This window comes from Phocoena phocoena, chromosome 10 (assembly GCF_963924675.1).
Source record: "Phocoena phocoena chromosome 10, mPhoPho1.1, whole genome shotgun sequence".
In the NCBI taxonomy this organism is placed as follows: Eukaryota; Metazoa; Chordata; class Mammalia; order Artiodactyla; family Phocoenidae; genus Phocoena; species Phocoena phocoena.
Genome location: NC_089228.1, coordinates 11,805,776 through 11,820,969, shown reverse-complemented (window position 1 = coordinate 11,820,969; position 15,194 = coordinate 11,805,776). Strand labels below are relative to the sequence as shown.

General features: G+C 42.4%; 1 protein-coding gene across 1 annotated transcript in view; it reads right to left on the bottom strand.

Moving 5' to 3' along the window:
- SUMF1 (sulfatase modifying factor 1) overlaps positions 1–15,194 on the bottom strand; it is a 112,233-nt gene that overhangs the window by 32,424 nt on the left and 64,615 nt on the right. Inside the window, exon 7 of the mRNA XM_065884889.1 lies at positions 7,534–7,650. Within this exon, the coding sequence (XP_065740961.1) occupies positions 7,534–7,650 (117 nt within the window). The remainder of the gene's footprint in view (positions 1–7,533; positions 7,651–15,194) is intronic.

The following is a 15,194-nucleotide window of genomic DNA, read 5'->3' as shown; positions in this document are numbered from 1 at the left end:
GAGACCCAGCCTACAATCAATATGCTGGGGAAGAAAGGCAAGTCTTACTTGGCTACGACAAGCTGCTCCTCCTGTTGCTGCTGCTACTACTACACATAGTAGTGAGAGGACTCAGCAGTGGAGGACAGAACCGGTGCCGCTGAAAACAGAAGCTGCCATGTATCGTATGCTTGCTATTTGCCAAACATTGTGCTAAGTGGCTACAAACCCTCTCTCAGCTCCTCACAACTCTATGAAGTAGGAATCTACATCCCCCTTTATGAAAGGAGCAAACCTGAGTCCCAGAGTAGTTAAGTGACTTGCCCAGGGTCACACACCTGGTAAACCACAGTGACAGTAATAAAGTCCAAACCTGGCTCTACTGAATTCCACTGGCTCAACCTTTAACTCCTACCACAATCTGAGACCTGATGACACACAAGGAGGAAAAAGGACAGCCACACTATTATTTGCATCTATCAGGGAACATCTAGAATGCTGTGTACATTTCCAGATGCCCATTTAGAAAATGGGACTTTTTTAAACACTCATATTATTCAGAGGAACGTAACCTGGGTTGCCCTGGATTGGAAACCAAGTTATTCAAGGTGCAGCTGAAGGAATGGGGATGTTTATCAAGAAAGAGAAAGACGAGGGGGCACAGGCTATGACTCTCTTCAGGTATCTGAAAAGCTTTCATGCACAAGACAGAAGCTGTGTTCTGTATTCCACCAACTGCAGAAGGAGGACCAGTGAGCTGAAACTCCAGGGATGGAATATTTGGTTGTCCGTGGGAGAACATCAAACAGTGAGAACATCTGATAACACAACTAGATGCCCCAGACCTTAGGGCATTCTTGGCCCCAGGAAGTTTGAAGCACGAGGCTGCAGGACCATAGCTGTCATGGGTACCAAAGAAAGGGTTCCTGCAGGGGTAGAAGCTGGAAGTTTTCACTTCCCTCCAAGATCCACTGATCCTCCAAACTAAGAGACGAGGCCACAGTACATTTGGGTGTCCCACTCTATTTGAACAGGAAGTGTCCAGAGATGTAACATGAGATTGTGAAGGTAATATTATTGTGAATAGCATTTTTACCACCTTCCAAATAGCAACTGGAATTAGCATTTACTCTTTTCAAGCAAGAAGCATGTGTTTGGACAATGTGTTTGAAAATGTGTTCACAGGATCTAAATATCTGAGCCATATACATTCAAGCTTATTCCTTCTACTTTTCCAACAGTTTTTTTCGTTATTGTTGTTGAATGATCAACCTTGCTCCAGAACCACGAAGAACAGTGGCAATGGATAAACATTAGCTTTTCCTCCAGAATGATTTTCATCTTCCACTAGGGAGAAGAAGATAAAATTCTTTTCATAAGCATAGCCTCTAGAGACTGATGATTTTTGACTGCCCTGCTTTCCCTTTGGGATTTATTAAATATAATTTACAACCACAGTAATTTATTATCAAGTTTAAATCAACTTCCTTAACACTTTCATGCCTTTTTCATTTTGAATACCAGGTCACTTCTACATCAAACTGATTTATTCTAAACTGTCCTCATTGAAAATACGTGAATGAAGGGCTTACGGCAGATAAAAATCCTCAGTGAACTCCTCCTCCTAGCACATCCTGGGTATGCCTGCTCCCCTGCTTAGGCTGCCGATGGGTGGGGCAATCTCAACTAAGGACGATGTGGTATCTACTGTTTCTTGCCCAGCTGAGACAAGGACAGGCTCATGCCATAGGCAGAGGAGGGCTAGGAGACAGGCTAAGCAGGGGTCTAACATTTTTTTTTTAAGTTTATTTTTTTGTCTGCGTTGGGTCTTTGTTGCTGTGCACGGGCTTTTCTCTAGCTGCGGAGAGCGGGGGCTACTCTTCGTTGCGGTGCACGGGCTTCTCATTGGGTGGCTTCTCTTGTTGTGGAGCACGGGCTCTAGGTGCGTGGGCTTCAGTAGTTGTGGCTCACGGGCTCAGTAGTTGTGGCACACGGGCTTAGTTGCTCCGCAGCATGTGGGATCTTCCCGGACCAGGGCTTGAACCTGTGTCCCCTGCATCAGCAGGTGGATTCTTAACCACTGCACCACCAGGGAAGCCCCAGGGGTCTAACATTTTTGATATACAAAATTCATTGATCCACGTAGTGGTGGGAGGCCAGAAGAGGGTTTATTGGGAAGAGGAACAACCAAATGTGGAGTTTAGGGCAGGGGTCCGCGACCCCTGGGGCACAGACCGATACCGGTCCGCGGCCTGTTAGGAACCAGGCCGCACGGCAGGAGGTGAGCGGCAGGCCAGCGAGCGAAGCTTCATCTTCGGCTCCCCATCGCTCGTGTCACCAACTGAACCATCCCTCACCCCCCGCCCCCCACCCTGTCCGTGGAAAAACTGTCTTCCGCAAAACCGGTCCCTGGTGCCAAAAAGGATGGGGATCGCTGGTTTAGAGGACGGGCAAACCCAAGTCCAAGCCCCAAGTCCAGTCACCCAATGGCAAAAGCAGGACTGGCCATTAGGCACCTGCCAGCACCTCAGGTCAGAGGGTTGGCATGTGCCCTGTGAGATGGGCAAGGGCTCAGATGTGTGTCCTTCAAAACGAGCAGAGTGCAAACTGCAAACCATGGCTGGCACACAAGGAGGGCTTACAGCCTCCTGGTCAGTTCCCAGCCACAACAACGCACACTTGCAAAACAGAACACACTTCCCCAAATGTCTAGAGCTATACAGTCTAACTGAACAATCAAACTCCACGTTGACGAAAACAAAACAAACAGAATCTCTGGCTAACAGAATTTGGCAAGCAGCAGGGATTCGTTCAGAGGAGGAATACTTTTTAGAAAACTTTATTCCCATTGGACTTTAATGGGCCGTGAAGTGAGATTTTCATTGTAAGGATGACTATGGTAACAAAAGATAAGGATAGGAGGAATATTAGGCATTCATTATTTATAAACATCATTTTCTCCCCCTCTGCTTCCAAAGGCCAACATTCCTCATTAATTCTGCTGAACAGAAGCATACAATATCCCAATTAGGTACCCCAAAATAATTTAAACAAAAAGAGTAAACCACCACCACAATAGTACTTCTGGGGTATAAAGTATTTTTACATACAACATTATCAAATTTAACTTCCCAACAATTTCATGAGATAGGTATAGTTATTCCCGGTTTGTAGATAAGGAAACTTAAGATATATTCTAAGTTTAGAGATTCCTTTACTATTAAGTGGCAGAGCTATAATCCGAGTTACTGTGACTAATTCTAAGACTAGAATTCTTTCCCTTAGGGAAAAAAAGCTGCCTGAATGAACTGTGTACCTCTAAGAGCGGAAAGACATTATAGATGACTCCATCCTTTCACATCACCAGCGACCAAGTCAGCATGATACTAGGGTAGTGCGAGTGAGGAGGCAGGTGTGGGAAAGCAGGATGCTACATAAGCTCTACATAGTCTTTTATTGAAAGCACCACACATTGCCACAGATTAATAAGGGCCTCCGGGTTAGGTAAGTGAAAAGGAAAAAAACCACAAATCATCTTTTATTATTGTAATTATTGGGTGAAAAAAAACAGTAGTATCAACAGCCACACTCTGGATTGTATCTGTGTGGGAAGAGGTGATGCCACCCTAAGTAGTTCCAGAAAACACACACACACATGCATGCACACTCCCAAGAACCTTCTACCAGGTAAGACCAAATTGACCCTCACTCTATATGGCCAAAGAGCTCAGTCTCTCCTAGGATTGTGTGTACAAAGCACACAAGGTGTTCCCACCACCTGCTTTTGCCATAAATGACTACCCAATAAAATAAACACTAATGATTAACATTTGCTCCCTGGAAGTCACTGAACAAGAAAAAGATAATCCCCGAATAGCCTCTGCATACAGAGCACTGACTTTTCCTAAGCTCTCCAAAGAAGATTTAAAATGATTTGCCATTATGATTTAGTCTTGGAACTAAAATATACACATGACACTGAAGAGGTCAGTTCCTGGGTTGAAATGTTTACTAATCACATGGGTATTTTGGTCCAAAGCTTTTCCTGAAAATATCTGTTTTTAACTAGCCTTTGCTTTTGAAACACCTGGAGTATGAAGAGTAACCAAACTCTCTTGATTCTAGGTATCTGGAATTGGCTTTATTACAGGACCAGTTATTATGTACCAGGTTCTCTGCTAGGCACTGGTAATACACAGGCCATCAGGGAAGGAAGGCAAATAAATTAAGACCTCAAAGAGGGGACTTGCCTGGTGGCGCACTGGTTAAAAATATGCCTGCCAACGCAGGCGACACGGGTTCGAACCCTGGTCCGGGAAGATCCCACATGCTGTGGAGCAACTAAGCCCGTGCGCCACAACTACTGAGGCTGCGCTCTAGAGCCCACGAGCCATAACTACTGAGCCTGTGTGCCACAACTACTGAAGCCCACACACCTAGCGCCTGTGCTCCGCAACGAGAAGCCACCACAATGAGAAGCCCATGCACCGCAACGAAGAGAAGTCGCCACTCCCTGCAACTAAAGAAAGCCCACACGCAACAACGAAGACCCAACGCAGCCAAAATTAATTAATTAAAAAGAAAAAAGACCTCAAAGACAATTGGGAGTTTAAACAGATCAGATGAGAACTATCAGGGCTGTGAGGAACTGCAGGGCTCAAATCCCAGAGAGAAGGGAAGCCCAGAGAGACGAGCTTATTTTTCCAGAGGTCTATTGATTCCAATGGCAGCAGCTATAATGCTGAGAAGCTGAAAAGAACTTTGCATAGACTTATAGGCCAAGGAAGAAAAACCTGCAGCTCGGCGCCCTACAAGGAAGAAAAGTCATGGAAAACCCATAGACTGTTCGTTGGTACCCTGAAGAATTATACCCAACTAGCCCTCACAGGGACTGAAGCTCAGCTTGAAATCATCTCAATTCCTGATTGGAATAAGCTAATATGAAATAGAAGTTTCCAGAAGCAAAGGTAAGTCCACTCTAGAGAAAGATCCCACTATCCAGATCTCAAATAATCACCACAGTTTTTCTTAAACAACGTCTGGTACTCAATCAAAAATAGCAAGGCATGTGAGAAAACAAGATGTGACCAAAATTCAAGAACAACAGACAACAGAAGCAGATCAACAGAGTGGCCAGATATGAGAGTTGTCAGATACAGACTTTAATATATGATGACTAAATGCAAACTAGTATATCTCGAATGGATAAACAAGGTCCTACTGTATAGCACAGGGAACTATATTCAATACCCTGTGATAAACCATAACGGAAATGAATATGAAAAAGAATGTGTATATTTATGTGTAACTGAATCACTCTGCTGTACAGCAGAAGTTAACACAACACTGTAAATCAACTGTACTTCAACAAAATAAATTTTAATATACATATACGATGGCTAAAAACACCACAGTGAGATAGCACTATACACTGACCAGAATAGCTTAAATTAAAAATACTGACAAATATCAAGTGTTGACTAGTTTTTGTTCTTGTTCTTTAGCTAAAAGAAATATAGTAAATACAATATACTGTCAATATACGTTAAATCAAAATGGTCGATATCATAGGTATCTGTTATGCTATTTTCTGTACTTGTCCGAATTTTTGTAACATTTCATAATTAAATGTTGAAAGAAGAAGAAAAAGCTGTGGCCATTGAGAGATCAGCAAGGGCTAAATTATTTTAGCCTTCAGAAGTCATGTTCAAGAGTTTGTACTTTATTTTAAACAGAGGAGTGACAGCATTAAGCGTGTCCTCTATAAAGATCATTACAGCTGCAGTAGAGCACAAGGAGTGACGGCAGGGAGCCCAGCTGGGAAGCTGATGCAGTAATGCAGATGAGAGACAGGCAGTGGCTCTACAAATGAAGGAGAGCTGTGAAGATCTGAATGAAAGAGTCTGAGTTTGCAAGGGAGTTGGGATTTAGTTCTCAAAACTGTTGAATTTTATCCCAGTCAAATAAGGAAGCAAATGAGGACTCTGTGACAGAGAGAAACCTACAAGGAGAATGATTTATAGACCAAAGACAACATCTGAGATAGAGCCCGGGACTGGGGAAAACAAGAAAAGTATGGATTTTTCTGTAAATCCTTAGAAGAAACACAAGCAATTATAAAACTGAAACCAATAAGCACTCAGCTCAACAACAGATGGTCAGAGAGATACATTCACAACTTGCCAGCATTTTGAAGCCTCGTGCACCCCCTTCCAAACATGCAGATGCTTTAATCTGAGGGGAAAAAAAATTCTATTTCTGATTCTGACAGCAAACGCCAAGTCACATCTTGCCAGTAGAGAATGACGTCTCCCAACCACAAACCCACTGAGAACTTCACAACCTTATTCTCATTTTGGAGAGATGGGTTGTCTTTGACCACTACTTCCACCAGCCCTGCCAGAAAGTACAAGGAAAACAAGGAGGAAATGACAGTTTCTGAAAAACTCAGTTTTTTCATCTGCCCCCAAGAAAGTAGATTTCTGTCTCTAGATTATTCATGAGCAATCCATGTGTTATTCTGTGAAGAAAAATCAAGCATATCAAACAAATTTATCCCTGTATTCTGAAAAATGGCCCGAGGCACAGAGTCTGACAATTTCTTCAATTACTCTGAGCTGTTCAACACTCTACTGAGAAGAGATCAAAGAATTAATTTTCTTTATCACTACCTTTTATGCCTTTTCAAGAGGTTAAGGTTTAAAATTAAACATATTAAGTTCCCAGTCTAGCTAGTTTGGGTATATATATATACATTCTTGGATCTGACTTATGAATGTCTAATTTGCTAGAGATAGGATTTTTAAATGGTATTTTCCCCCCAATCTGTTTACACAAGCAATATTCAGTCATGTTCTTTTTAAAGGAAGTACTTCCCACCCACGTGCCCAGTTTTTGTAGCGTCTCAATTTTTGTATATTCTGCTGAGAGAGCTTGGTTTTAGAGGCAGAGTAGTCCACTAACTGCAGTCAACATTACTCCCATGCCAGAAAAGGTAAAACTTAAACATGGTTGTCTCAATTCCCAAGGTTTATGATGCACTGAACTGCCATACTGGGGAGTTCAGCAAATAATCATGAAATGACTCAACTTCCTGATTCAACATTCACCCAGAAAACATCCTTTCTCATTTTCTCCAAACAATGCTCTTCAATCAAAATTTCAACCAATGAAAACTCAGGCAATTAGCTGGATGATAAATACCATCTACCAGATCTCACTAGTTATTAATAAACATTAATGCATCTTGCATGCTTATTTATATATCTCACTTTGATCACATTTATGAGGCTGAAATAATTTCTAAAGTTATAGACAGATTCCCTCAAATCATTAACACCATCGCAATCCAGCAGCATATAAAATGTCCATAGACATGTCTACACAATGCTTTAAGGTTGACATGAGAGACAAGTGCTTAATATCCCTTTGGGGAAATTCCAAGATTAACGTCAATAGAAAATAAATACCCGAAACACATGAAATTGCTGCCACAGCCTGCCCAGGGGGTGGATGTAACCTTTTCACAGTACATATTCTGAGACTGATACTCACTGGGTTAATAATCGTTTCTTCAACAGAATGGTGAATGGTCCACCAGTCTGAAGTCCACTCCCAGGCATTCCCTACTATATTGTATAAGCCGTAACCATTGGGAGGAAAGGCGTCAACCTAAAAATTAAAAAAAGGGGGAAATGTTGTCAAAGTACTCATCTTGTCTAGAAAACCTCTTTGGTACAAACATGTACAAAGAACTCTTACTTTAAAGTATGAATATTGATTCTCATTCCAACACTGAAAATACAATCTGGCCAATGCAGAAACAAGAAAGATATTCTTCAGCTTTGAGCTCTCAAAGGGAGTTTAGAAACCTAAGAAGAGTTCACATTACATGGTAGGACAGTCAATGAAATTATTCCTAATAGAGAGACTAGTACTGGTCATAAGTCAAATCTGTATCTGACTGGGGAGTGAGGGGTAAACCATCTTCAGACCTTCAAAAGCATAACAGAAACACCGTATTAGACCCAGTACCAGTCTTGTCATCTGGTACATACCAGTACAGCTGAGCTCTGCTGGCCATGATGTCTTTTTAGCACTGAGAGACCTCAAGCCAATTCTATCCTCTCCACCAGCCCCCTCCAACTCACCAGCTTATCTTTACGCCTCAGTCGTTATCATCACAACACTGAGGGGACTTGTTTTTATAAAGAAAATGTGAATTCATTACCAAGCGTATGTGTAATACATAGAGGGTTTGCAATCTCTGGCACGTGGAAGTATGAGGTAAGCTGTACAGGCTCTTCAGCAAGTAGTCTGATCACATTTCAAAGGCAGACCAGACAGTCTGCCACATAATACTGTCACAGACATGGTACCAAAGTGCGACACTTGTGTAAGAAGGAGGGTGGGGAGGAGGGGAGAAAAATCTTTGACTGAATAGTAAATATGTACAGAACAGTTATGCTATTTTAGGGACGCAAACTTTTTCCTAACATATTGTAATAGAAATTCTCATACATGAAGAAAACTTTTATTTTTTAAATGAAAAAAATATTGTTATCTTTGGGGTTCTTTTTTTAAAACTATTTTTTTAAATCCATGTTTTTTTCCCAATTAATGAGGTAGAACTAAAAGGAATACCATTCACTTCTACTTGGCTTCAGAAGGTTTTAGATTGACACATAAATATGGAAGCATCTCATACTTGGGCAATTCAGAGCACTTCAAAGTTATGAAGCTACTCCGAAAAAGAAACTTAATCCAGGCGAGGTGGAAAGCTAAAAATGTTTACCACTCTGCTTCCTTACTCAGCATTCATTATGGAAACAGCGGTACCTATTCATTGCTTCATTCAGTAATTCCATGCGTGTCGAATGAAAGCAGGAAGGGTTTGATGACATAGACATGAATGAGCTTCAATGAGGGAGAAAGGAGGAGGATACCAAAAATTAAAAATCCAATCCTGAAAGGCAGGGTGGGATGAGTAAGGTAAGATAATGAAAGAAAAGGTGCAGGAACTCCCAAGAGGGAGAGATTTCGGGCTGAAGGTGAACCCTCCTCAACAAAGGTAGAAGTGCCTTGTGGGAACTGAGGTCAGAGTTCAAAAGACAGAGAGACAGTAAAGGAGGAAAGGCCAGAGGATACACTGTTCTTTCAAGAATTTGGAGATGATCAGGAACAGCAAGACAGAATAACAGCTGGAAAGAGAAGAGAAGGAAGGAAAAGGAGAAAATAAGTTGTTTCAGGGAAAGAAGGGAAGGAGCAAGGGACGCGAGAGCAAGTGAGATGGAACGAACGTTCTGGAAGAAGGAATCATTTCTCAGGCTCAGAGAGCAGACGAGTGTAGGGGCTCTCAGGTCAGTCAGCCTGAGGTCCCCTTTATGTGCCAACACGCAGCAACCACTGGGCAAGCAAGTTAGCCTATCTGGAGCGGTTAAACCATAACATGAGGAAATAAGAGCATCTACTCAAAGGTTTCAGGGGTTTTCCCTCTTTAAACAATATGACGTTTAAGTGAGGTAAAACCAGGAGGTCACCACCCCCAAAATTACCACATGAGAGTATAAAAATTTTAAACGCTCATGGTTAAATTAATCACACCAACCAAAGCTTCCTTCCAGAAAGCTCAGAAAAAGACAAATGTACGTGAGAAATACTTCAAACATGTTTATTTTCAGGTGAATGAGCTGATAGGCATGAAAACCAAAACACTAACAACTGTACAACAGAGGCCTAACCAAACACAAATCCAATTCTTCAAATTCACTGTGGTCAGGAGAGTCTGCTCAGTTTACAACCAGAGTGAAAATAATAAAATACATAAAACAGCAGGGGAGGGAGCTATTTCACTGTAGTCCATCCTATCATTAAAGTTCAATTCCTGCTCTCAACTGACCAGGGCCTGTGGACACAACAAGGCAGCTAAGGAGGACTTGAGATAATTCTCTGGGTAAACAGTCCCAATTTAAAGGTATAGATCTTATCAAGTCTCATTCCAAACACAGGTGGAAGTGGCCTCTGTATAACTTGCTGCTTTTTTTCTCCGCAGGTCCTGTTTCTCAAATTGATTATTTGCGGGCTCCTGGTAACTGTTCTAATTTTGTCTTAGGAACTTCTATGGCAACTTCTTCAGGTAAGTTCTGTTGAATATACTCCAAACAGACATCTGTTGAACCCACAGTTAAATGTTCCAACTCGAAATATCTGTAAAGTATCCTTATTTTATACGGAAACTGGTGTTTTCTGAAAAGGTGCACTGATTTGAGAATAAATGACTATTTTCCTTGGAGGCTCATGTGCTTAAATAATGACAAGAAATTCTGTAGCCATTAAGTGCTGTAAAATATTCATAACTGTCCAATACAGCTTCTCATGGCCTTTTATGAAAACTGGCAGGCGCTAATATAATTTGTGTGGTCCATCAGAAGCCCATGCCATAGGCTTCAAGGCTAAGGGCAGTGACCCTACTTCACACAGACTCCCACTGAAGAGGGACATCCAGGCTGCCAAGGCCCTTCTCAAACCACGTGATGGCCACTGTCCTGCTTCTGCACCAACTGTCACCTTTCCTGGGGTACCATGAGCAACCTCATCCGGCACCTTATTCTGTTCATCCTGCAGCACTGTTCTGCCGACAAAAGGTGGCCCATGAGATACTGGCTGGGCTTCTTACCCAGGAAATGGTTGAGAACAGGTTGAGATACTTTAGACCCCAAGGTCTCTAATCACTCATTTTACTGACTAAAACTATGCACCCATGAGTGCACAAGCGATCTTGAAGGAAACTTGAGAAGAATCAACTTCTAGATGGCCTGATTAGCCTTTTGCCTGTTGAATAATACATCCAGTTCCCATTGGTTTGTGTTGGTACCTTTATCATATACCTAACTCATATACATAGAATTTTAGAAGCACACACATAGGCACCTATTGCCTATTTAAGGGCAACATATTCTCATGCAACTTTTTTTTTTACATTAACTCGGCAAAAAAAAAAAAAAAAAAAAAACAAACCATATTGCTTTAACCATATGGCTCAAAATATTTTTAAAGTTCTCATAGGTCAAGTGTCTCCTAACCCTTCATCTTTTCCAGTGTCTCAGTCTTTCTCATTTGTTTATTATTTCAGTTGAAATTCTGGAATCATTTGGTCATGTTCCAAATAACATATCTGTGCTACATTCATAAATAAATTTTGGAAGAATCATATTTGTGTGAAACAAAAATACAAACATTTTAAAAATGACAACTGTTTGAAAGATTGTTGAAAGAAAATTATTCTCTGTAACAACAAACCCAGTTAAGGTGCTGCTTCCTCGCCTCAAGACGTCTTTCCTGACTGTGTTAAGAGAAAACGACACCTATCCTTTTCAAACTCTTCCAAAATATAGCAGAGGCAGGAACGTTCCCAAATTCATTCTATGAGGCCACCAGCACCCTGATACCAACACCAGACAAAGATGTCACAAAGAAAGAAAACTACAGGCCAGTATCACTGATGAACACAGATGCAAAAATCCTCAACAAAATACTAGCAAACAGAATCCAACAGCACATTAAAAGGATCATACACCATGATCAAGTGGGGTTTATCCCAGGAATGCAAGGAATCTTCAATATATGCAAATCAGTCAATGTGATAAACCATATTAACGAACTGAAGGATAAAAACCATACAATCATCTCAATAGATGCAGAAAAAGCTTTCGACAAAATTCAATACTGATTTATGATAAAAACCCTCCACAAAGTAGGCATAGAGGGAACTTTCTTCAACATAATAAAGGCCATATATGACAAACCCACAGCCATCATCGTTCTCAATGAGGAAAAACTGAAACCATTTCCACTAAGATCAGGAACAAGACAAGGTTGCCCACACTCTCACCACTATTATTCAACATAGTTTTGGAAGTTTTAGCCACAGCAATCAGAGAAGAAAAAGAAAGAAAAGGAATCCAAATCAGAAAAGAAGAAGTAAAGCTGTCACTGCTTGCAGATGACATTATACTATACATAGAGAATCCTAAAGATGCTACCAGAAAACTACTCAAGCTAATCAATGAATTTGGTAAAGTAGCAGGATACAAAATTAATGCACAGAAATCTCTTGCATTTCTATACACTAATGATGAAAAATCCGAAAGTGAAATTAAGAAAACACTCCCATTTACCACTGCAACAAAAAGAATAAAATACCTAGGAATACGGGCTTCCCTAGTGGCGCATGGTTGGGAGTCCGCCTGCTGATGCAGGGGACATGGGTTCGAGCCCCGGTCTGGGAAGATCCTACATGCCGCAGACTGGCTGGGTCCCTGAGCCATGGCTGCTGGGCCTGCACGTCCGGAGCCTGTGCTCCGCAATGGGAGAGTCCACAACAGTGAGAGGCCCGCGTACTGCAAAAAAAAAAAAAAAAAAAAAAACCTAGGAATAAACCTACCTAAGGAGACAAAAGACCTGTATGCAGAAAACTATAAGACACTGATGAAAGAAATTAAAGATGACACAAACAGATGAAGAGATATACCATGTTTTTGGATTGGAAGAATCAACATTGTGAAAAGGACTATACTACCCAAAGCAATCTAGAGATTCAATGCAATTCCTATCAAACTGCCAATGGCATTTTTGACAGAACTAGAACAAAAAATTTCACAATATGTTTGGAAACACAGAAGACCCTGAATAGCCAAAGCAATCTTGAGAAAGAAAAATAGAGCTGGAGGAATCAGGCTCCTGGACTTCAGACTATACTACAAAGCTACAGTAATCAAGACAGTACGGTACTGGCACAAAAACAGAAAGTTAGATCAATGGAACAGGATAGAAAGCCCATAGATAAACCCATGCACATATGTTCATCTTATTTTTGATAAAGGAGACAAGAATATACAATGGAGAAAAGACAGCCTCTTCAATAAGTGGTGCTGGGAAAACTGAACAGCTAAATGTAAAACAATGAAATTAGAACACTCCCTAACACCATACACAAAAATAAACTCCAAATGGAATAACGACCTAAATGTAAGGCCAGAAACTATCAAACTCTTAGAGCAAAACAAAGGCAGAACACTCTATGACATAAATCACAGCAAGATCCTTTTTGACCCACCTCCTACAGAAACGGAAACAAAAACAAAATAAACAAATGGGACCTAATGAAACTTAAAAGCTTTTGCAAAGGAAAACATAAAGAAGAAAAGGCAACCCTCAGAGTGGGAGAAAATATTTGCGAATGAAGCAACTGACAAAGGATTAATCTCCAAAATTTACAAGCAGCTCATGCAGCTCAATAACAAAAAACCAAACAACCCAATCCAAAAATGGGCCGAAGGCCTAAATAGACATTTCTCCAAAGAATATATACAGACTGCCAACAAACACATGAAAGAATGCTGAACATCCCTAATCATTAGAGAAATGCAAATCAAAACTACAATGAGGTATCACCTCATACCAGTCAGAATGGCCATCATCAAAAAATCTACAAACAGGCGGATGAGGGGAAGATGGCGGAAGAGTAAGAGGCGGAGATCACCTTCCTCCCCAGACACACCAGAAATACATCTACACGTGAAACAACTCCTACAGAACACCTACTGAACGACAGCAGAAGACCTCAGACCTCCCAAAAGGCAAGAAAGTCCCCACGTACCTGGGTAGGGAAAAAGAATAAACAGAGATAAAAGGATAGGGACGGGACCTACACCAGTGGGAGGGAGACGTGAAAGAGGAAAGCTTTCCACACACTAGGAAGCCCCTTCACGGGCGGAGACTGCGGGTGGCGGAGGGGGAAGCTTCGGAGCCACGGAGTGGAGCACAGCAACAGGGGTGCCGAGGGCAAAGTGGAGAGATTCCCACACAGAGGATCGGTGCTGACCAGCACTCACCAGCCCGAGAGGCTTGTCTGCTCACCCGCCGGGGCGGGTGGGCCTGGGAGCTGAGGCTCGGGCTTCGGTCGGAGCGCAGGGAGAGGACTGGGGTTGGCGGCGTGAACACAGCCTGCAGGGGATTAGTGCAACACGGCTAGCCAGGAGGGAGTCCGGAGAAAAGTCTGGACCTGCCAAAGAGGCAAGAGACTTTTGCTTCCCTCTTTGTTTCCTGGTGCGCGAGGAGAGGGGATTAAGAGCGCTGCTTAAAGGAGCTCCAGAGACGGGCGCGAGCCACGGCTAAAAGCGCGGACCCCAGAGCCGGGCATGAGATGCTAAGGCTGCTGCTGCCGCGACCAAGAAGCCTGTGTGCGAGCACAGGTCACTATCCACACCTTCCGGGGAGCCTGTGCAGCCCGCCACTGCCGGGGTCCCAGGATCCAGGGACAACTTCCCCGGGAGAACGCACAGCGCGCCTCAGGCTGGTGCAACGTCACGCCAGCCTCTGCCCCTGCGGGCTCGCCCCGGACTCCGTACCCCTCTCTTCCCCCCGGCCTGAGTAAGCCAGAGTCCCCGAAGCAGCTGCTCTTTTAACCCCATCCTGTCTGAGCGAAGAACTGACGCCCTCCGGCGACCTACAGTCAGAGGCGGGGCCAAATCCAAAGCTGAGCCACTGGTGCTGTGAGAACAAAGAAAAGAAAGGGAAATCTCTCTCAGCAGCCTCAGAAGCAGTGGATTAAAACTCCACAATCAACTTGATGTACCCTGCATCTGTGGAATATATGAATAGACTACAAATCATCCCAAATTGAGGAGGTGGACTTTGAGAGCAAGATTTATTACTTTTTCCCCTTTTCCTCTTTTTGTGAGTGCGTATGTATATGCTTCTGTGTGAGATTTTGTCTGTATAGCTTTGCTTCCACCATTTATCCTAGGGTTCTATCCGTCCATATTTTTTTCTTAACAATTATTTTTATTTTAATAACTTTATTTAATCTTACTTTATTTTATTTTATCTTCTCTTTCTTTCTTTCTTTCCTTCCTTCCCTCCTTCCTCCCTCCCTCCCTCCCTCCCTTCTTTCTTTTCTTCCTTCCTTCCTTCCTATCTTCCTACCTTTCTTTCTTTCTTTCTGCCTTTCATTCTTTCTACTTTTTGTCCCTTTTATTCTGAGCCGTGTGGATGAAAAGCTCTTGGTGCTGCAGCCAGGAGTCAGTGCTGTGCATCTGAGGTGGGAGAGCCAACTTCAGGACACTGGTTCACAAGAGACCTCCCAGCTCCACGTAATATCAAACAGCAAAAATCTCCCAGAGATCTCCATCTCTACACCAGCACCCAGCTTCACT